At 41.5% G+C, this 23,632-nt stretch overlaps 1 protein-coding gene across 1 annotated transcript; it reads left to right on the top strand.

Annotated features, from left to right (window-relative positions):
- The first annotated feature begins 1,466 nt into the window (after nucleotides 1–1,466).
- Nucleotides 1,467–22,550, top strand: MPHOSPH8 (M-phase phosphoprotein 8). Its single transcript, XM_065678606.1, has 14 exons — nucleotides 1,467–1,750; nucleotides 6,159–6,314; nucleotides 7,223–8,077; nucleotides 9,822–9,915; nucleotides 11,091–11,297; nucleotides 11,744–11,869; nucleotides 11,956–12,044; nucleotides 12,960–13,100; nucleotides 13,893–13,979; nucleotides 15,716–15,870; nucleotides 19,053–19,207; nucleotides 20,473–20,600; nucleotides 21,253–21,336; nucleotides 22,228–22,550. The coding sequence occupies exons 1-14, from the start codon at nucleotides 1,499–1,501 to the stop codon at nucleotides 22,267–22,269; spliced, it is 2,571 nt and encodes an 856-aa protein (XP_065534678.1). The 5' UTR covers nucleotides 1,467–1,498; the 3' UTR covers nucleotides 22,270–22,550.
- Nucleotides 22,551–23,632: the final 1,082 nt, after the last annotated feature.

Raw genomic sequence — 23,632 nt, 5'->3', positions numbered from 1 at the left:
GTGGCCTGAATCCTTGTCTTCATGTGTGTAAAGGTAGTGGGTCTTTTTAGTAACAATACAAAGATTTGTACTATATATTTGAGAAAAGCTAGAATATGGGTTTCCCAAGAGTTAGAAACACTTAATATAGACAACAATAAAATAGCTTCTAAATCTGCTGTTACATCTTTGTATATTCAATTGCTGCCTTGTGGACTCACTGGCGCTGGACACTTCTAAGATTCAGCTATTCAGCTGGACAGGGTGCTGGGACATCCAGCTTAGGTCACACGTTGCCAAGAAAGGTTGGACCAGGTGATCCTTGAGGTCCTTTCCATCCTGGTATTCTATGATTACTAGACTTACCTTAGAAAGTAATCACTGGCAAAAATATTGAAACTTTTTTTTCCCCTGCACTGCAGTTAGTTATTCAGAATTTGACGTTTTCACTGTTGCAATGATACACCCCATACGGGTATGCACAGACCGCATGTATTTATGCTATAGTCCAAGTTTCATCTGAGGGGCATGTGTTCTTTAAGAAACTGTTTCTAAGATACGCTACGTTAACAATGGCTCTAGCAAAGGCAGTTGAAAAGCAGATGGGGTGTGGTTTATTTGCTTTTTTTTACAAGACTGTCTTTTCCTTCTCCTGCATGATACATTAACAAAAACAAACCACAACTGCACTTGCCCATAGGCAATTCTTTTAACATGCAAAACACTGGAATTGAAAAGGCTTCTCCTCCTCAGTGAGAAACCCCATTCGCCAGCATGACCTCATCCAAAAACGTCCACGTACGGATTTCTTGTGGGTTCCCCGAAGCCCTCAGTCCAGCTGAAGGCAAGTACCTTTTTGCCTGGGAATCAAGCACGCTGTCTTTGTATCTGGCCAGGCTGGGGCACCCCGTCTCCTGGCTGAAGGGTCACACCGCGCACGTGCCCCGGGCACCTCCGGTCACGGTAACCACCTCCTGCCTCCAGGGAAGCCACTGCGCCAGGCACGGCCCCTGGCTCATGCTCGCGGGGCAGGTGCCCCTAGGCCAGCCTGCCGACACGTCACCGCCCTCCAGCGGCCACCCGCCGCTCGCCCCTCGCCGACCGGACCGGGACTCCCGCCCTGACCCGCGACGGCCAGCAGCGGCGGGGGGGTAGGGACAGCACCAGGCTCCTCGGCGGCGGGCACCGGGCTACAGGACGGGGAGCCCCGGGGCGGGCGGACCCGGAGCTGCCACGGCCGTCACCTCAGGGCGGGCCCGGCGGGAGCCCGCGGCTGCTAGCGAGGGACCGCCCCGCCTCAGCCGGACCCCTCCGGGGCCTCCCGCCGTTGCCACCCCCACGCTTAGCGGCCGCCCGCCGCGGCGCGGAGGGCACGAAGGCCACGGAGCTTGGCCCCGCCCCTGTGCGTCACGGGCTGCCGGCGCGCCGATTGGCTGCGACAGCCGCTTCCCCCGCCTCCTCGCGCGGCGGAGGCTGTCGCACCCGCTTCTCACCGTTGTCGTTTGAAATTCGGCCCAAGATGGCGGCGGCGGCCGGGAGCGGGGCTGAGGCGGCGGTGGCGGCCAGGCTGAAGGGGGCGGAGGAAGAGGAGGAGACGGCGGCTGCGGCGGAGGATGAGGAGGACAGGGAGCAAGGGCGCAGCCGGGCTGGCAAGGCAGTGGGCGCGGTGGCAGCGGCCGGTGGGGAGAGCGAGGAAGAGGAGGAGGATGAGGACGGAGAGGACGTGGATGTGTTCGAGGTGGAGAGGATCCTAGATGTGAAGACCGAGGGGGTGAGTGCGCCGCGCCGCCGCCTGTCAGCGGCCGGCCGCTGCCCTCGGCCGCGTTTTGCCGCGCTCCCCGAGGAGGCGCGCGGGAGGCGGGCGCGGTTGCTGCCCATGCGTCTGCAGCGGGGCGAGCCCTTGCGCGCCCGCCGGGCTCCGCGCTCCCCGCGCTGCCGGCGCGCAGGCAGCTCTGCGGGCAGGCTTCCCCGCGGGAGTTCGTGTACTCCAGGTGAAAACCGTGCAGACACAATGGCACTTCCATTGTAACTGACCTGAGCCAAGTTGTGCTGAGTTTGCGAGGAAGCTGTTTGTGTCTTGCAGTTTTGACTAAAGCGACCAGATCTGGAGTAGCTTTAGTAAATTGTTTTGAGGGGGTTTTTTGCCTGTATTGTTAAACTACTCTTTGCTCTTACGGCTGAACTGCAGTACCGTTCTAGTGTAAGGTGCGTGTGCGCAGAAACGGGCAGGGTTTAATGCATTGTAGAACTTGCGTGTGGTTTCAGTGTATATTTGGTGAAAGTATGTTTACTCACAGAATGTGTAAAGGCATCTTAAAATAAGAGATACTTCCTCCAATTAAAATAACTGGCTGTGGTGAGCTTTGCTTTTAGACAGAAAATATAATATAATCTCTTGTTTCTTCAAAACATCCTAGACAGGTTGAAGATTTTGTGAAATTTGTTAAACCTCAAACACAAAAAATAAGTATCACAGTTGATGGGGTTTTTTTCAATGATTTAATGACTAAAATATTTTTAAGTCATGTTTTTTATTTCATGCTTCAGTAAGGTACATGCTAGTATAGAATTCTGCCTGTTTAGTATAAAACATAAAGAGCTTCAAAACCATTAGATGGAAACCCTTCAGATCAAGAATTTCTTAAATTTTTATGATGCTCTCACGGTTAGGTTGTATCTTGGTTAAAGTATCTTGATGGCTTAAGAATGTTTTTGAGGTAATACAAGACTTACGGCTTTGTCTCTATAAAGTGCTGGTCAAAATGGTAAGTCACGTGTGTAAGCAAGAGGGCTTCTTTTCCATACCCCTTTCCCCTGCAGTGGAACCTAAAATCTGGAGGGGGGTGTGTTATCAAACCATTCCACACTGCATTCCCATTCTGCAGCAGGTTCTGAGCTGTATGCACTTGAGGCTTCCAGGCTGGGTCAGTGCAATTAGCTTTACTGTATGTGTGTGCCTTGCACTGTGTACACGTGCCTTACCCAGCCTGTGTTGGTTGTAGCTTTGTAGCATGGTTCACCTTTCTTGCTCTCGGGGGCTGTGCCCGTGTGTTTCAGAAACACAGGACAGGACAGATACCTGCTCCCAGATCTTCTAAAATGTCTGAAAAAAGCTGTGTGTTATGTTCAGTGAAACCTATTTTATGTAGTTGGCTTTAGACTATTGCTTCCCAGCTTGCAGGTTCCCAAGTCTGATCCAAAGTCCAAGCAGATATACAGTTAGCCACTGTCCAGCACAGCATGTTCAGCTGAACAGCACAGGCTGGTCAGTGTGTTCATGTGTCTCAGTTGCAGAAGCAAGCTGGAGAGCATTGCGCAGAGAAGGTCTCTTCGTTTGCAGTCCTGTTGTTGCTGGAGCTGTTAATAGTGGCAGCATGAGAGAAAGCACTCCTGGGATGGATTGGCTTGGAGAGTTAGACCTACTGATAAATGAAATGTTAACATGGCCTAGTAAAGAAAACATCGGCCCTGCAGAGAAGGACTTGGGCGTGCTGGTCGATGAGAAAATGAATATGGGCCGGCAGTGTGTGCTCGCAGGCCAGAAAGCCAATCGTATCCTGGGCCGCATCAAAAGGAGCGTGACCAGCAGGTCGAAGGAGGTGATCCTGCCCCTCTACTCTGCTCTTGTGAGACCTCACCTGGAGTATTGTGTGCAGTTCTGGTGTCCTCAACATAAAAAGGATGTGGAACTGTTGGAACAAGTCCAGAGGAGGGCCACGAGGATGATCAGGGGACTGGAGCACCTCCCGTATGAAGACAGGCTGAGAAAGTTGGGGCTGTTCAGCCTGGAGAAGAGAAGGCTGCATGGAGACCTCATAGCAGCCTTCCAGTACCTGAAGGGGGCCTATAAGGATGCTGGAGAGGGACTCTTTGTCAGGGACTGTAGTGACAGGACAAGGGGTAACGGGTTCAAATTTAAACAGGGGAAGTTTAGATTGGATATGAGGAGGAAATTCTTTTCTGTTAGGGTGGTGAGGCACTGGAATCGGTTGCCCAGGGAGGTTGTGAGTGCTCCATCCCTGACAGTGTTCAAGGCCAGGTTGGATGAAGCCTTGGGTGGGATGGTTTAGTGTGAGGTGTCCCTGCCTATGGCAGGGGGGTTGGAACTAGATGATCTTGAGGTCCTTTCCAATCCTAACTATTCTATGATCATTTACCAGCCACCTAGTCTGACAGTAATTTTAATCCAGCTGTCCCATTTAATTAAAAAAGGACTTCTAACTCATTTTGTACCTGATTTACAAGGGTGTAACAGTAACTCTGCAGCTGACTAAAGTCTTGCATCTGAACTGGCATAACCCGGTACGGTACCACCAGGGAGCTGAGAGGCCAGCTGGCTAGGAAGCAGATTTGTAGGAAAGGAACTGTGAGTCCCCACGGACAAGTAAGATGAGCATGAGTCAGCCTTTCTTGCAGCAGGAAGGCCAACAGCATCTAGGAGTGTGGCCAGCAGATCGAGGGAGATACTTTTTCCTTTTTTCTCAGCGCTGCTGAGATGCATCCTGAGTACCGTGAACATAAGCTGGAACACAGGGAAATCCCAACAGATGGACAGATTTCTCAGCAGCCTGATCTAGTTGGTCCTGCTTTGAGCAGGGCATTTTACTTGTTAGTTCCAGAGATTCCTTATAACCTAAATTATTCTGTGACTGTATTAAGAAAGTTACTAGTCGTTTATTTCATGAGTAACCCCATTACAAGAAAGAGAGAGATGAACATGATTTTGAAAGATAATTTGTGAATCAGTGTATGGTTAAGCTAAATTATAAAAGAGGTGGCATTATACCAGTGTATCTGAATATAGGCTATTTATCTATTCGTCCATGAAGTAAATACAGAAGATTGTAAGTAGAGTTGATTGCTAGAGTTTAATGGTGTATGTGACATTTGGGCAAAGGTTGATAATGCTCAGGCAAAAATGTAAATGTTTGGATATAAATACATTTAATAATAAGTGTCAAATGGCAGTTCTTTCAAACCTTTCCTTTTCCAGACGTGGTTAGCTCTATAGGATCTTTCAGAACAGTTTCAGCCTATTTTTGAAAGAAAAAGATACTGCCGTTTTCCTCTCTAGATGTGCTTTACGTTGTACATTTACTAATAATTTTTTTTAGTAACTTCAGGAATGGCTCTATTGCCTTGTATTCATCATTAGCTTTTTTCTTTTATATGGATAATGGATTTCCTTAGATTTGGTGCTAGCTTTTTTCATAGATATGTTTAACAGGATGGCAGGTTTAATTACTAAAGGTGACAACATTGATTTTGTCTGGTGTATCTCTGCTTTTCAGTTAAGCTTGATGCAGGAGGCCATTCAGTAAGAAAAGTAGTCCATCTTGAGAAATGTAAGGATTCATACTACTTTATTTAGGAAAAAGGCAAGAGATAATTTGGTGGGAAGCTTTTTTTTTGTTGCCTTATTTATTTTATTTTTTTTAATAGGTAAATAGCTTTCTAATCTAGTGAAAAAAAGAAGCTAGAGACTAAAAGGTGCAATTTCATCCCATGGTGGGGTCAAATACTGTTGAAACAATTGGTCTAGGGCTTTTGTACGTAATCTTTTACCAAAATCTTTGTAATTAACTCCACTGAGATGCACATGCTTGAGTTTTGTATAAGTTTAACTTGATCCTTGATCTCATTGCTGCTTGGTTTTCTCCTCCACCAGTTATATTATACAAATATTTCAGTTTATCAAGAGTGGTATTGATTACAAATCTAACATAAGTTACAAATTTCAATATGAAACTAGGTGAATGATGTTTATGTGTTAGAAATCTTTTGTATCAGCTTCTTCAGCAACGAAATTCAAGGTTGAAACTTCTACAGAAGAAACACTAAACTTTTTTTTAAGAAGTTTCTTAATGTCCAGAAAATCCATTTCAGTAAAATGACTGGGAATTTATGATTGTAACTGTAGTTCTGAACAAGCTTTAGATATTGCAGATATTTTGGATAAAACTACTTCCCCTACTGAAGCATTTTACAGCCTACTTAGTTCAGTATGTGATGCAGATGGAAGTAATTTTGGGAATTCTATATCAACATTGGATTGAACTCTCATTCATTTCTATATACACAAAATGAATATGCAATGAATGTGCAACCCTAGGGGTTGAGCAGATGGTGCAGTCCTGTGCAGTGTTGTATTAAATGTTGCTTTGGGTTTTTTCTTACAGGGCAAAATTCTCTACAAAGTACGGTGGAAAGGATATACCTCTGATGATGATACCTGGGAACCAGAGGTTCATTTGGAAGACTGCAAGGAAGTGCTTCTTGAATTCAGAAAAAAAATTGTGGACAATAAGCCTAAACCTGTTAAAAAAGACATACAGGTATGTTTCACCTTCCAGTATCTTACACTGAAGGTGTATTCCCTATCTAGGCTCTGATAATGATGGGAGGGAAAAGGGAAGACATTTGGAATGTGGAATTAAGAAGACTTAAAAAAATCTCTTCTATCAAAGTGTTTTGTGTTGTGTGAAACTGAATATTGTTGCTGCTCTCTAGTTAGGGTTGTGGTTTTCTGTTAATCGGCAAGTTCGCTTGTAGACTGAAAATCAATCTAAAATTTATTTCAGTTTTTAATAGGACTGTATCCATGATGTATGATCATTTCTGTTTGTTTTTGACAACGTAAACAACCCCCTTTCCCTATCAGCATGAATATTGTCACTGAAGCTGGGTGCTGCTCATTTCACCCTCCTGCTTTGTGTAGCACAGTGATGAATTTTTGCATGTTAACCATTTAATTCAGTGAGATATGAATACAGAAAAAGTAATTGCAAGAAAGCGGTATTTGGCTTTTTTCAACTACATCAGTTTTAAAATGAATCATAAGTTTGGATTTTGTTTTGTTTTGTTTTTTAAACTGGTGCTCTTGTTTCTGGGAAACCTATAGGTAAATTTTACAAAATCAAATTAATAGTGTTTGGTGTAAAATAGCTCAGATTTAGTTCTGTTCTGGAATCTAGTTGTTGGATGTCCAGTTGGTTTACTCGAATTGTGTATGTATTGACTCTCATCCAAGCAGTTAGTAATGTAATTTAGGTAAGTGGGCTAGAATTGCATTTACAAATTTTACAATTTGGCAATGAGGAATGATGTTGGCAGTGATAAAAGGATTAAAGTGTTTCAAAGCTTACTTACCAAGCATTGCCACTATCATTTTTGTGTAGTTTACACCAAAGTTAGACAGTTTAATGGGGAAAGAAATATTTTCCTTTTTTTCCCTACCTTTCAGAAACTCTCTCTAAATGATGATGTCTTTGAAGCAGACTCTGACAGTGACTGGCAAGGTGAAACAAAAGGTGATGTTTCACCAAAAAAGAAAAAGAAGAAGTCAAAAGATGGAGAGGATCGGAGTTCAGGTGACCTGAAGAAGAAAATGTCTAAGACTTCAAAACTCAAAGAAAAACCCAGAACAGAATGTGAAAACTCCTCAGATACTTTGATTTTAGATTCAAAACCAAAAAAAAGGACTTCAGAAATCAAGGAGGATTCAAAGGACCCAAAGAAACAAAGGAAGGAAGATACTAAAGAAGTCAAGAAAAAGAAGGGAGAGGTTAAAGATTTAAAGATAAACTCTAAAGAAGATTTTAAAGAAAATAAAAAGTCACAGAAGGAGAAGGATGGAGATGTTCAGTTTGCCTCAGAGTCAGGTATTCTAGATGATGTATTTTCTCAAGGAACTGATACTGAAAATTCAGACTTAAAGTCTGAAAATAAAGATGAGAAGCAAAAAGTTGTAAGTGGAGAAGAGAGATCAGAACAAGAAATTGCTGAAAAGGATTCCATTGCTGATACACATCTTGATGGATCAGCAAGTAATGAAGATGATAGTATTGATGATAAGGTTAAAATTAAAAAGAAAGTAATTCTGAAAGCTGAAGATTATAAAGAGGAAGGTAAAAAAGTGGAAACTCAGGATACCTATTTGGAGAACAAAAATATGCACAAAAAGCAAAAAAGTCAAGAAAAAGTAAAAACAGTATCAGAAGAGTTGGAGAAAGTATCACGTGCTCCCTCACCAGTGCAGAAGGGTTTAAAATTGAGCTCTGATGAAAGGGGATGCAAGTCCAGTGATTCAGCTGTGGAGGTAAGCGATGTTAAGGCTTTGAACAGAGAGGGGCAGGGCTGAGGGTGAAGTCTAACATTTTTTAGGTACAGATGTCTCAAAAGGCTACTGTTTGTGATGGCAAATTAAAACATACAGATTAGAAAGTTAATGAGCTGGATGAAGCTAAAGAAACACCTACTGCACAACGTATAGGAGTGACTGAAAAATTTCTGGATTCTGAACACTATAAAGGAGGGACTACTTGAAAGGGTAGGGTGTCTTTAAATCTGAAAGTATGAATTTCTCCTGTTTGTTACATGTATTTACTGTTCTTCCAAAACATGCTGTCCTTTTTAGCTTTGTTCCCCCCACCTTGAACAGTTGCCTCAGTTTGACTTTTTTCTACTTGTGTAGTAAGATACTCAGTGTTGAGTGTCCATCCAATACCGCACAGCAAAGTGTAATTTTGAACTAAACCGAACAACTGATCTCACTTAAAAGTCAGCAACTCCTTTATACCTTATGTGCATTAGCACCTCCCTGAGAACTGGAATGCTGAAATAGCTTCTAAACACAAGTCTCCCAGGTAATTATGTGGCTGGCTTGTTTTGTTAAAGTTCCTGAGGTGCTTACAGACAATGCTTGATTTCATGACATGGTTTCATGTTAATTACAACTGCTGTACATGTTCTAAGAAATGAGCTAAGCCAATACTGGAATCTTTATTGTTCCTTATTTAACACAGTAGTGTTTTAAGAAATGAGGGTGGTAAAAGTAAACCAAAAAACAAACAAAAAAACCCCAAACAAACAAACAAAACCACCACGAACCCCCAGGTTTTTTTGAATGCTTTGAGAATATAATTTCTTTCAGCTTCTTCAGACTGTTCTTACACATTTTGCAGTTCATGAAACTTTGGCTGCTCAAGAAACCGCTTTCTGATTCGTAACAGGATTGCAGCCAGAAGACCTTGAATCTTACCCCATTTCTTTTGAGGCCATAATTCCATGGCAGCAAGTTTCTTCTGTAGGTTCAACTGTGGTCCTGTGCTTTAGATGATCTACTCCATTCATACAGCAATCTTAAACATAAGGAATTTGATTCTGAGAGAGAGAATTATGTTGCATAATCTCACAGGAGAGCTATACAAAATAGTGTTTTTGCAGGAGCTTAGTGGTAAAAGCTTTGGTAAGCAAGGTTAAGTGATTACTGTGAGGCATAGCCCAGTTTCAAAAAGTTAATTAAATAACTGAAATGGTGTGGCCCTTTATTACTCAAGTGTCTTCTCATAGTTTGAGCCTATAGCATTCATAAGAGAGGCATTGGAGATGATAATCAGATAAATCTTTGGAATTTTATTTACCAGTTGTATAAAATCCTGTCACCCCAAACATGAAGAAATAAACAGCAGATGCAAGTTGGTTTCCTTGTGGCTCTTCGGCCAGCACTGTCAGTGTATTGTCTGTGTGCCTTTCTCATGGTAGTCCTCCATCGGAGGTCATGCTAAAAGGTACCAAGGAAGCAAGGAGGGCATTCTGCCTCTTCGCTTTTTTCAGTGAGGTTGTTTTATTTTGGAAATAACCTTTCCTCTTAATGGAAGAATCCTTCACAGACTTAACTCCTGACTCACCTGTTTCATTCTTTTCTTAGGAATGTCCTCATGTCTTACATACAGGTTTCAGTAGTATTAATTTTAAATATATTTTATCCCGGGAGTGGTGAAAGGAGTTTATTTTCCATTTTTTCTCTGCCGCTTTAATTTGATCTTTGTTCTTAATATCAGGAGAAAGAAGTAAAGAAAATTGAAACAAAAGAAAAACCTCAGAAAGAGCCCGAAAAAGAAGAAAAGAGCAGAAAAGAACAAAAGGGCCTAAAAAGTAAGTGCTAACTGGTTAAAAGAGAGAAGGGAGAGAAGACCCTTCAGGACATTCTCTTAATTCTGCAAGAGGGGTTATAGTATGGTTTTGAAACACATACCAGAAACAAGAATTTCTGCTTTTATTTTAGGAAGCAAAAGTCTGCTTTTAAACGGCTTTTTCAATATATGCTTTATGAGAATGCTTTATATACTTTAATGTATGAAACATGGAAGTGTATAGAAATCTCTAAGGTTTCGTAGACAAGTCAAGATTTTTCCCTTTTTCGTTTGATACAGTTAACTGCTTCTGTGGCATGTAACTGATCTTTTTTTTAGAGGAATTCATCCAACTATTGCATATTTCCAAAAGTGTTCTGTTGATACTATGAAAGTGTGTATTCACTTTCTATGTTTAGAAAAACTAATAGAGGTTCCTAAACTTCTTGCCTCTTGCTTTAGACACAATGATGGGTTATGTTATACAACCCTTAAAATATCACCAGAACTGGATGATTTGATACTTGAAGGAAAATGTCTAGGTTATATTTCTATCCGTCATAGCATAATGGAGTGTTATGTTACCACTCTCAATCTCAGTAAAATTCTGGGTGATTTTATTCAGGATTCCCTCACTACTCTGAGAATTAAGTGAGGAAAACTAGGAAACTCCACCTTTGGTGATCATGAATGGATATAGGAGGAGCTATGATGCTTCAAATAGCTGTTGCTAGATAAACATCCTTTGCTGAAAGTAGTGTAGATGTTCAGAATGCGTAAGAAAAGTAGCAGCAAACAGAACGATTAATTGTTGTTCCTTATACAGCACGTGTCCTTCATCTGTTCATCACAGAGACTGAATTATATTTTCAAAGTAGTGATATATGCATAATTCTAAACCACATTTCTTTAAATGAAGATGGTACCGGGTTGAAAGCAGTCAGAGCTCAGACTTGCCAGAGTAGCTGGAGGTGAACTCGTTGTCCCTGATTTTTGGCTTATTGTTCAGCTTGCTCCTACACTTCAGCAGTGATTAACTTACGGAAAGAGAGCAGCTGTTTCCTAAAGGGACTCTGGTCACTCACTTAAACTTTGTTATGTAATAGTCTTTAGTGGCTCAAGTGGTCACTCTTGGTAACTGTCATAATATTCTACACTTTAAAGACATCAAAAGTGCATTTGACTTTTTTAATGTAGCTTCAGAAGAAAAAAGTGAATATTCTGAGAACAACTGCAAAAGAGAAGAATCTTCACTAGAATATAAACTCATAGAAGAATTAAAATCAAAAGACAGCAAGGTATACAAGGAAAGGAGGAACGTAAGAGATGAAACAGACACATGGACTTACATTGCTGCAGGCGGTGATCGAGAAGTAGTGGATGTGTGTCGAATGGAGAACTCTGGTGAGCAGTAGAAACGAATGCAGGGGAAAGTTGAGCACTGGCAATTAGTATTTTCCTCCATTCTTGCTTGCATGTTTTAGCGCTCCAGTCCTTGTCTCTGCAGGGGGCTGAAATGATGTTTTCTTTTGAAACTCACTGATAACTTCTTGGTGTGTTTCTGCTGTTGCAGTAGTGGAGTGTTCACCATCTCTTACCACTTCAACAGAATCTATTAGAACAACTTAACAGTTTGTTTCAAGTAAAAGCATTTTATGTCTGCTTGTAATACAGCCTTCATTGTTTGGAACCATTCCATGCTGACTTCCAGAGTCTGTTTGAATGAAAAGTAGTAGTATGTTATGCTGCTGATCATTGAAGCAATGGCAAGCAAAGGATGGTTTGGAAGTTTGTAAGTCACTAATGACTTATTTCACATTTTTTCTTCCATAAAATCAAATGCATCATAGATGGCAAGCAACAAGTCTTGAGTTTGGGTATGGACATGCAGTTAGAATGGCTGACACTAGAAGACTTTCAAAAGCATCTTGATGGAGAAGATGAGAATCATGTGTCAACAAAACCGATATCAAATAGTGAGTAGTTGCTGGGAAGAAGGGACATATCATAAGTAGTGTTTCAGAGTGAACTGTCTTATAACTGAATTAAATTTACCTTCTAGCTCTCCTGAGGGATGCTGTTAAAAGTGGAGATTATATGACAGTAAAGATGGCCCTTTCCTCAAATGAGGAATATAATCTGGATCAAGAGGTAATTTTTCTGCAATAGAAGTATTGGAGGGGTATGGGAGGGAAGAGTAAGAATTTCGATGGTTTGAAAAGCTTTCTCCTCTTGCTAGTAGCAGATTTCTGTCTCACCTTGAGGTCAGGTGGCTAAACTACATAAAACATCTATACATGAAAAAAATTTGAATGTTATATTTGACAGACTGGGGCCACTTCATTCCATTAATTATTAGTGTTCTGCCAGTTCTGTATCAGCTGTGTTCTTACAGTTAGGTTGGGATTTTTTTGGTGGTTCCCCCCCCCGCCCCCCCCCAAGGATATATTTTTCCTGTTGAATAGCACCGGTGTTCTATTTTTTAAGATAAAAATCTGCTACCAGTATTTTCAACTGGTGACCTTTCGAAGTTGCATTACATAACATTTTGGGAACTATGTGTTATGCTAAATTTTCTGTGGCCTAGTAGAAAGGATGCCACATGAACTACTGAAGCAGATGTGTTCTTTGAATTGTAGTGTCTGGTGGGAAAATGCAAGAATGAGTGAGGAGACTGGCCACGCGCAGAACTCTCCAAGAGTTCTAGTAGCAGCTGAGTTGAGCCGTTGTGTTTTGTCTCCAGGGGTTGCTGATTTCCTTTTCCACTGTCTTGCTGTCTTCCTACCCTCAAATACCCTGCTGCATTTCTTGTGGGCTCATTCTGGTTTTACTCTTCCTTATTCTGGTCCTCAGACTGTTACGGGTTTTGCAAAAAGCTCAGGGTGAGACCTGTGGACTGGAAAAGTGGGAGGTGGTAGTCTGCCAGTATCTGGCAGCTGTGTATGTGTGAATTCTGCCAGGGATTGTGAAATCTGGTGACACACTTGTAACTTTTGTCTTGCAGCTTTGATTTATCTTAAAGTAATTGATTTTTAGAATTTTTCATGGCAATGATTCTTGTTGCAGGACCCAAGTGGAATGACCCTGGTAATGCTTGCTGCTGCTGGTGGGCATGATGACCTTCTCCGGGTCCTAATCAGGAAAGGAGCTAAAGTTAATGGGAGACAGAAAAATGGAACAACTGCATTGATACACGCAGCTGAAAAGGTTGCCTTTGTTATTGTTGTATTTGTAGTTCTTGGCTTTTTTACTTCAGTTTAAAAGTGGTACACTTTTTTTTTCTTTTTCCCCTTTGGATGGTGCCTAAAAAGTAGTTAGCAGGATATAGCAGGGTGACTTTAACTGCATAATGTCAGCAGCTGTGGTTACTGTAGTGTAAACTAATTCTGATCACAAACCCTACCCTGGGTAGAGAATATGACAGGGTTACTGAGAGGAAATGTAGAGGCAAAGGATAACGCTGAATTTGTCTGTCATGGGGCTGAAGTTCTCGAGTTAGAATTGGTAGCTATGATCTCTGGCTGCCCGGGATCCAAACCTGGGAGACTTTGAGAAGCAAATCTCTGAATAAACAGAGCTTACTATTTGTGAGTTGGGAGATGGAGATAGTGGCAAGCTCTTGTCAAACTAAGACCAACTAGTAAGTTAGAGGATCTTTTATGGGTGTGCTCTTTTGTTGAAGCTGGGTCATGTGTTTTCCCATGTGCAGTAGATAAAAGACCAAGAAGGAGCTTGATTCCAGTGTTTTCTTCCTGTGGTGTTCACTGTTGAAGGATTTAGGAAAAAGTATGAATTTTAAGTATTCATGGGTGTTTACTTGCCTGAGTCTGAATTGCTTATTAGCCACGCAAGAGAAGATTGGTAACAGTGTAACAGAATCATGCTTTGGATTTTCGTGATGGATTTTAAATAAATGTCACTTTATATTCTGAAACAAAACCAGAATATTTTGTATTTACCTGTCCTGTGGCATTGGGGTTTTGTTTGGGTTTTTTCCAGAATTTTCTAACGACAGTAGCTATTCTACTGGAAGCTGGGGCATTTGTGAACACGAAGCAGAGCAGTGGTGAAACTGCTTTAATGAAGGTAAGCTCAGTGTTTGTCCTGACATGATTTAATAGTAAATACTTTTGGAAAACTAGTAAAACATCAAAGCATATTTGTAGAGTTAGTTTAGGGAACATGTACTATATTTGAAATACAAATACTACCCTTAGTTACTCTAGGCAGTGTTTTAATCCATTATTTTAATGGATTGTTATATTTAAACAGTAAGTGCAGATGCTGTGCTAAATGTAGCTCATCATCCAATTCCATGCAGATGTGGTCTTAAAACTGACATAATCTGGTTGTCAGCAGGAAAATTCCAGAAAGGGAGAGTCTTTCACTTAGGTGTTGCTGTGATTGACTTTTATCATTACATTGCAGGCCAGAAATAATGTGTTTTGCAGCCTCCTTCCCACTGCCTGTTCTCCACATTTACTCCTCCCCATCACAAAGGAGATACTTTATTTATTTATGTTTTGTAATGGGAGAATTCTAAGACCCTTAAAACAGTCTGTGCTCCTCTTCATATTTTTGTTTATACCAAATAATCTCACCAAGTTCCCCTTCCTTATAAACTTGCTGTGTTTATTCATAGGCTGTTTAAGGCAGTTTATTTGCAGAAAAGGTTCCAAAAGCTTTTCTGTCCAACAATGTGGTATTGTTTCTCTTCTGTCCTCTGCAAGGATGAACAAGTGTGGGGAATTCACATTTTCTGTGAAGAAAATAACACCCTTGTGGTTTCCTCAGCCACATCAGTATAAAATCTCTTCATAATTTGGCTGCCTCCATGAACCTCAGCTCTGACTTTTCTTGTTTTTAAAGGTTTTATTAGTAATTTGCTGCACAGCTGTACATACGTTCTAATTGGCAGCCTACAGTGACTTAGTCTGGATATTTGTTTCGCTGTGCAGATACAAAGATCTTCATTGCCAGTTACTTATTGGAACAAGTTTAGCCATGTGTTTATCAGGTCACTGTTACTTAACCTCAGGAACTGGATCATACTTTTTTAAAAGAGTGTGGGGAGGAAGTTTTGGCACTCCATTCCTTCCTCTGAGGTGGTGTGTGATTTTTGTGGGGTTTTTGTATGAGGGGCAGGTGGGTTGGTTTATTGATGGAAGATGATGGTTTGAAGGCACAGACTGAAGTTCAGAGCTGAGACAAATTTCAGAAGTTAACTTTGGATAGGCCACATGAAGATAGAAATTTAAACCTCTTGTGCCTTTCCCTAATTTGTCTGAGTGAAGCGTTTGAAAATAAATGACCCAGAACATGTTTGCATTCTTCGAAGTAGAGCTGTCTCCAGGCTTTCCTGTACTTCTGTCAAGTCTTTGCTTGACATGCCCTGACATTCTTGGTAATCACAGTGACTGTCTAACATAACTAAACAACAATTTGGGTCGAGTTGTATTAATTTTCTGCACCCCTGAGGTACCATTTGGAGCTTCCTAGAAACAGACACTTCAAAGTGTTTCTTTAGTTGTTCTGAATATTACTGCAGAAACACACTTATTCAGGTAAACAATTGTAAGGAAGTTTGCAGTTACGGAACTCTAGAAGATTGGGTGTTGTCACAAAATTGTTCTTTAATCTATTTTTATTCCAGTTAAGTCCACTTGATAACTCTGAGTGTTGCTGCTTCTATGTTTTCTGAATTGTTCCTAATTTGGATTTTAATTCATTCCTGCAGTTCTGTTTACTCCAGTGCTATGCTCTGTTCTAATAAGGGATTTGTCATTGTTGTCCATCCTTCCATCTTCTCACTTTCTGCACAGGCTTGTAAAAGAGGAAATTCTGACATAGTGCGGCTTATGATTGAAAGCGGAGCAGACTGTAACATTTTGTCAAAGCACCAGAACAGTGCGCTGCATTTTGCTAAACAGTGCAATAACCTACTGGTGTATGAGCAGCTCAAGAGTCATTTGGAAACGTGAGTAAACTGTACTTTGAAGTTTGTTCTGGTGAAGTTTGCAGTTCTGGGCATGTCATAATTTTAGTTTAAGTCCCGGGAAGAGTGGGAGATTTCAGGAAAGAAAACAGATCTGATTTGGGCAGAAAACAAATAAATCACGTGAAATTAAGGCAATGTGAGCTAACAGAATTAGCAGATGCTTGCTTAGACACAGAGTAAAGAAATATAAAGGAGGAAAAGAGAAAGAGAATTGGTAGAAGTTTTCCAGATTGCTGTATTTCTAGTTTAAGGAATCTAAAGTGCATAAGCACTGGACTGTTGAATGTAAACTCTTATTAGGGCATGCCAAATAAAACACTTTCAAACAAAAGAACACCTTACAGAAACACCATGGAAAGTCAGTGCAGATAGTTAGGTTGTTGTTGTACCCTTAAAAGCCAGCAGTGAACTGGAGTGCCAGGGGTAAAGCTTTCATGGCAGTGAATGATGAAAGTAAAAATCTTCACTGTGCAACAGAATACTGAAGAGCAGTGCAGTGTGTGTGTGTGGTATGTGATGTGCTCATGTCATCTGGTCATGAAAAATACTCTGAGCTGATGAACAGGGATGCTAGATGAAGACAGACGTAAGGCAGGGCCACCTAGAGCTGGTTGACCAGGACCCTGTCCAGGTGGTCTTCGAATATCTCCAAGGATGGGGACCTCATAATCATTCCGGGCAGCACGTGTCAGTGTTTCATCACCCTCACAGTAGAAATGTGTCTTGTGATATTCAGAGGAAACTTCCAGTGTTTTAGTTTGTGTGCACTGCCCCTTGGGCATCACTGAAAAGAGCCTGGCTCCGTCCGCTTTGTCCCATCACTTCAGGTGTTTATTGATACATACGCATTGATAAGATCCCCCTGAGACTTCTTTTCTCCAGGCTCAGCAGTCACAGTTCTCCCAGCCTGTCATATATCAGATGCTCTGGTCCCATCAACATCTTTGTGGTCCTTCACTGGGCTCTCTTCAGTATATCCATGTGTCTCTTGTAGTGAGGAAGAACTGGACACAGCATTCCAGGTGTGATCTCACCAGTGATCACCTCCCTTGACCTGCTGGCAGTACTTTGCCTAATGCAGCATAGGATAGCATTGACTGCCTTTGCAGCAAGAGTGTGTTGCTGGCTCATGTTCAGCATGGTGTCCACCAGGTCCTTTTCTGCCAAGCTGCTTTCCAGCTGGGTGACTCCCAACATGGCCTGGTGCCTGGGGATGTTCCTCCCCATGTGCAGGACTTTGCACTGCCTTGCTGAACTGCACGAGGTTCACGTCAGCCCATTTCTCCAGCCTCTTGAGGTCCCTCTGGATGGCAGCGTGACCCTCTGGTGTACCAGCCATTCCTCCCAGTTTGGTGTCATCTGCAAAGTTGCTGAGGGTACGCTGCCTCATCATCCAGGTCATATATGAAGATGTCACACAGGACCAGACCAGTATTGGCTCTGGGGGTACACCAGGAGTGACTGGTTTCCAGAAGGATGTTGTGCTACTGATTTTTGCTGAACTAATGTGTTCTGATCCAGTTTCATACTGGGAGGAAAGTATTGTGATGCCAGTATTTTCAATGCACTGTAAAGCTTACCTGAGGTACTGTAAGTCACTGCTTTGAATGTCTGTCCTAGGGAGATACAAGGTACAAGGAATGTTTTCATCTTATAGCAGGTTAAATGGGAAAAAAAGTGTAGAAGCATAAAACCTAATAATTGGTCACTGTCATAGCTCTTGCCAATTGAGGAAGCTTCTAGCCTTACTACCTGAAAATACGAGTCCAGTGCTGCTTGTCAGTCAGAAAGAAGGTAATACGGTAGTGGAGCTGAAAACAAAATGTAAATCCGTGGTGTCAAAATGCCTTATAGCACGTGCCATTCCAGTTACCTTGTTTCAAAGCCAGATGAAGCAAAAAGTGGAAGTAAAAGATGATCAGAAATATGGAGCAGCTTCTGTGAGGACAGACTGAGGGAGGAGGTACACATCACCCTGGGACAGAATTAAAGGTCAAAATACAAAAATCAGAAAGCAACAACAGAAAATAATCCAAAGCCTTGAGGCAGGTTCTGCTGGCCGTCCTGTTAAATGATTTACTGATAGGTTTGATATGGAGGAATATTTTTGCATGGAAAAAATGTGGATGATCATGTTGCAGAATGCCATGGTTACAAATGCATAGGATTTTAGAAGGATTAAATAGATCTAAGGAGTGCTATTTGGCTGCAGTCTTGAGTTTTGGATGCCTCTAAGACAGATTGCTGGAAGCTGGGACAGTGTACAAAAAAACGCCAACTGCTTAATTTCCAGTATTTAATGCAGCTTTGTCTGGCATCTGGAAACTAGGCTGGGCTTCTGGGCTTGCTTTGCTGTGGGGATTCTCGTGGTCTCTTTCCGATGAGACACAGTTTAGATTGTGCAGGCGGTAATCTCAGCTAGCATGGAAGGGAGCAGGCTCTGAATACAGCTGGAAAAGCTGAGAGTCAGGACCTTTGCCTTGCAAAAGTGTTTAAAACCCATTTGTGTCAAAACAGCTTTCTGAAGAGCGTTACTCAGTAACCTGCTTGTAAAGGTGCCAAATACTGTTGGTTCACGTGGCCTCTCTTTGCAAGCTAGGCTGCTCACGTAAGTTATACCTCTCCCAACCCAAAAAAGCCCAAACCTACCGTATTTACTGTTAGTGTCACTACTTTTTCACTTGCATTATTAGGGAAGTTTTACTGGAACTGCATTCCTCTCAATAGTATAGACTGATTTGTATAGTTTTATGTTGTACTTGCAGTCGGGTTGATAAATCAGACATGCAGGGAAGTGGCTGTGTTCAGCCAGCAGGTACATACTGGTGTTTGGGAGCATCTTCTGCATAAACAGCCTTCAAAATACGTGGCTAGTTAGAACTTTTTTTTAATCTGCTGCAGTGCCTTTGTGTCAGCTTTTGTTTGTGAACCTGATTGATGGATGAATTCCACAAGTGGGTTACTGATGAAATGTTCCATTAACAAAGTGTTGGGACCTGGGGTTCATCTGTGCCTAAGTGGTAGTGAGGAAGGCATTCACTCCTGAAAATCAGGATTCCAAAATGTGATCTGGAATCTTTTTTAATTGGCTCTCACTAACTCTCTGAAGTAATTTTGCTGTGTGAAGCACAGGCCCAGGCCTCACTTGTTTGGTCTTTTAGGCTCTCAAGAGTAGCAGAAGATACCATCAGGGATTATTTTGAAGCCCGTCTTGTTTTGCTGGAGCCAGTCTTCCCAATTGCGTGTCATCGACTGTGTGAAGGGCCAGACTTCTCTACAGATTTTAACTACAAACCCCCACAGAATGTGCCAGAAGGTAGGGGGGTGCTGGTGTGCTGGGTTGGTTGGTTGGGTGGAAGGGTGTGTTAGGAAACTGCCTTTTGTCTTAAAGCAACTGTTCTGTGAAATTATTTGTGTGTGACTTACTGCAGCACACCGTGTTAAGGATGCTCTGATTATGGAGTGTGGAGAGAGCAGGGATGCTTTGATGTCTTGGGGGTGGAGTTTGTGTGTATCTTTTTGTTTAAGAGGTTTTTTTTATCACACAAACACAGCTGCTTTCCCCTGTTCCTGGGTTACCTTAGCTTTGTGAGGGTGACATTAGCTCAGTGCAGGTGTTGCAGGAAAGGAATGGTTTAACTGAATACTTTTGAACAATCTTAATCCAAGAGTATAATCTTGTTTTGTAGACAGTACCTAACAGACTGGAATCCTGGGGTATAGGCACAGCATATAGGATGCAAACAGAGTCTAGAAATACTACCAAAAAGAAACCAGCATCAGTCAACTTTGTCTTGCCCACAGACCCTTTGACAAAGCTGGGAATGTAATTCCAGAGATACTTGTGAATGTTCCTTCATACTTTCAGGAATCCAGCTACTAATCTCTGATGCTTGGCTTATCTGAGTCATTTTTATTCACGTTTTGAGTGTATTGGGGCAATATCTACTTTCTAATTTTTCTTGAAATACTACATTACTGGGACTGTGAAATACTGCTTAAAGCAAGGTTGAAAGTGGTTGTGTCATCCCAGTTTTCTGGCTGCTGAGAGTTGTAATACAAGTCTTCCAGCTCTTGATTAGAGGTGTAGAATTAAGAAACCTTGTATCAGTTTATGTATTAAAATGAGGCATCTGTGGGTATTGAAGATTGTTGTTGACTGAATTTCAGCACAGTTCATAAAGATCTAAAATGGACTGGGCTCAGTTGTCCCTGCCAACAGAAGAGAGGATCCAAACCACATGAAATTCTGTAATTCTCCTTAGGTAGACCTAAACCCACAGAGCTGAACCTTACCAGGAACTGCTGTACCCATTTTGCTTTCCTTTCTAACAGCCACATAACATTATTTCTGCTGCCAAAGGACTTTAACTTAGGGACCAACTTAGTTGTGTTCTGTGCTGGGATATGATGACCTGAGAGATGGGACTTCTGGATGTTGCTTGGATACTCCACTGGGGTTTAATATATACGGTATAATGTTTATATTTGTATCTGTCTTCAAAGGTGCAGTGTATGCAGTTGTTCTGAATAAAAGGATCTCATTTCTAATTCACGTGACTGAATTGCCTTCCCTTTTAGGATCTGGAATTCTTCTCTTTGTTTTCCATTCAAATTTCTTCGGTAAAGAAGTCATTGCTCGGCTGTGTGGACCATGCAGTGTACAAGCTGTGGTTTTAAATGACAAATTCCAGCTCCCTGTATTTTTGGTAAGTCTTTTCATACAATTGATAGACTATAAAGCTGCTTTCTAAAAGTCTTTATGGAGCAGCCTGGAACATCCTAGTGCCTTAATTTGGACTTTGAGTATTGTGATTTAAGCATTAATTATCTTGATAATACGTTTTTTCTTAATGAAACTTAATTCTTCTTTGTATATGGAGAGAACTACAAACCTTGCATGTACTAGACTCCATAGGATTTTATGACTTGAAAGGCAGGGATGTAATGCTGGGCAGCCTGTTTCTAGGCAGCCCTACTTGAGCAGGGGGGCTGGACCAGATGACCTTGAGATATCCCCTCCAGCCTCAACCCTTGCATGGTTCTGTGGCTTCAGAATGGAGGGCTTGAGAAGGCAAGTGTGAGTTTAAAACTGTTTAACTTCTCAACTTTTTGACATGAGTATTGACCACCTCGTATTTCTAATGTGTTATTTAGGGGGTTTTTTTAATCTACTCAATGCATTATTGCACAATTCTCAAGTCCTCTTGCTTTCTCTGTGGCTGCACCAAAGGTTCTTTGTAGAATATCCAACCTTACCAAAAAATGTATACTGAAAATGTCATGTTGTATTGGTCCACTCACATAGCGCTTTCAGGTGTATCCTGCCATTAACCTTGTCCGTATTCTTTTTCCTTTCAGGACAGTCACTTTATTTATTCCTTCAGCCCCACTGCAGGCCTTAACAAGCTTTTTATACGGTTGGCAGATGCTCCTACTGCCAAGGTACAAAGCAGTCTCAAATGTGCATGTTAACTTGTACAATAACTCTTCCATAGTCTAAATGCTTCTAGTTGTATGTTGCAAATGTAAAACTTAAGGACTTTCCTCATCCTGGTTCCCATCAGTTAACAGTTCATCCTGTGACATTTCCAGCATTTAGGAAAGTTGCCACGGGCATCAGTTGTCACAATGAAATGTTTTCATGCTGCAGACAAAATCATTCAAGTACCAGGATAAAGCAATGTTACAGCTAAACGTTTTCCCCATCTATATTGTGAATTGACTGACACTCCAGCTATCTGTTAGTCATGATTTTTTTTGCATACAGATACTTTTGTTTGTGTGTTTGGGAGAACTTGGAAGTACTTATTAGGATGTGCAGTCTGCTTTTAAGTAGGCTGTGTAGTCCACTGTGTTTTCCAGGTGGTTTGGGCAGCAGTTGCACTACATGTTGCATGATGAGTAATAAACCCTGTTCTGGTAGCATTTCTTTTATCCTTGGAAGACACACCAGTCAAGTTTCCAGATCTTCAGATTTAAAACATCTACACTTACATGTTTTATTGTGCATTTCTACATTTTTATTTTAAAAAAGGGGGAGAAATTGAACTTGTGTTTAGATGGAAGTGTGTGTGTGTGTGTGTGTATCAGATTCAGGGTTCGCTTGTTCAAACACCACCTAACGCAGCCTTATTTCAGTGGAGTCCTTGTAAAAGTCATTCATATTTCCATAGGGCTGCTACAAACTGATCTTAGTAGGTTGTAAACTCCTTTTTCTTCCCTGCCTCAGTCACTAGCAGTTTTACACCTTTTCTTGTGCTGTTCTCACAGTAGAAGTGTTTAACACAGTAGTTCATGTGGATGACCTTTCAATGAAACCTTTGTTTGCCCCAGGTAAAGCTGCTGATTGGAGCGTACAGAGTGCAGCTGCAGTGACCTCACAGCTGTGAGCATGTTGAGTGGATGGACATTGTTTTGGATGTACTTCTGATGCCTCTGTTTAGAAACTGACAGAGCAGTTTGGAACTTTTTGGCACCATGCTCTTAAGACTGCATTCCCATCTTGCTGTCCCTCACTGGCAGCCATGTAGGAAAACGTGTGTTGGAGAGAAGCTGAATCTGAGGCACTGGTGGGACAGGGCTGTCGGCTTTTTTTACTTTGTACAGATGTAGATGTAAGTATTTGTGCCAATACATGGAATTCTGGTTTTCTTTAACTTGCCGAGTCCAGACTGCGTATTTCAGCTTTTCCACAATGTGGAACGGTGCATATAAGAACTATTTAAGGTTAACTATGTGAAATGTCTTTTTTAATAGATCTTTTCCATTTGTAAACTGAAGTTTTCTACTTACTTACTCTGATGTTTCTATGTACAATGCAGAACTGTCATAGTCCCGGAGCCATGGGCAAAACTTACGTTTTTAAGTTGTTGCATTACATTTAACTGTGAATTGCTGAGGGCTGGTTTGGAACTGTTCCTGCTACTGCCTACCAGGAAAGCAGTTCCACTTAGAGTGATTCCCTCTAAACACATAGTGAGGTCTGCAGGCACCAGCAATGGCACTGGGATAGGCCCAACTACAGGAGGAGCACAGCTGGATTCCTACTTACACCAGTGTTTTAAAACTACTTTCGTGTTAGAGAAGCAACTGGTAGTTTTACTTTTGACTTTGACATTCTTGGATGTATGGGAAAATAAATACAAGGTAAAAATAGCAAACCAGAGAACTTGTAACTCCCTTCAGTGTGCAGGCAGTGCTTGATGTAGGCTAAGATACATTGACAATCTCAGATGTTCTCAGCTTGCCAGATGAGAAAATGTATTGCCCTTTAAAGCAGAAATCCAGTTCCTCAGTGCAAAGAGCTGCTATCTTTTCTTTAAGTATTATATTTAAATGACAGCAGTTCTGTACCAGTCCTGTGCTATAAAATACAGATGTAATACTTCTGCATGAAGTATAGAATATTTTTTTTTGTAAATGAACCAACATCTTGAAAAGCATAACAGAAAAATAAAACCAGATTGTGCCTTTGCTGTTCTGGTTGCCATGTGTAGTTTACGTGCCACTATGTGCCTATAATATTGGAGAAATCACTGCGGATAAACTCTAAATGTATTTGCGTGCTCGCCATCAAAATGGTGCCAATGTATTAAGTATTCTTTTAAAAACGGTGACATTTTATTACAAAGCTTAGGTAACCAGGTTTTTCATTTTAGGTTCTTAAAAGCTTTTTTATATGTAAGAGATGCCAAGAGAGTGGGTACCAAAGCACACTGCTTCAGTTCTGTGGAATACT

This window comes from Lathamus discolor, chromosome 4, assembly GCF_037157495.1.
Source record: "Lathamus discolor isolate bLatDis1 chromosome 4, bLatDis1.hap1, whole genome shotgun sequence".
Classification (NCBI taxonomy): domain Eukaryota; kingdom Metazoa; phylum Chordata; class Aves; order Psittaciformes; family Psittacidae; genus Lathamus; species Lathamus discolor.
The sequence above is the reverse complement of the archived record's forward strand: the minus strand, read 5'-3'. Positions and strand labels throughout refer to the sequence as shown.

What these genes read in the sequence shown, in the direction of transcription:
- MPHOSPH8 (XM_065678606.1), top strand. Translation starts at nt 1,499, where the DNA reads ATGGCGGCGGCGGCCGGGAGCGGGGCTGAGGCGGCGGTGGCGGCCAGG. An exon ending in GTGTCGAATGGAGAACTCTG is followed by an intron (nt 11,298 to 11,743) that starts GTGAGCAGTAGA and finishes AATGCATCATAG; the next exon opens with ATGGCAAGCAACAAGTCTTG. An exon ending in CCCACAGAATGTGCCAGAAG is followed by an intron (nt 19,208 to 20,472) that starts GTAGGGGGGTGC and finishes CTTCCCTTTTAG; the next exon opens with GATCTGGAATTCTTCTCTTT.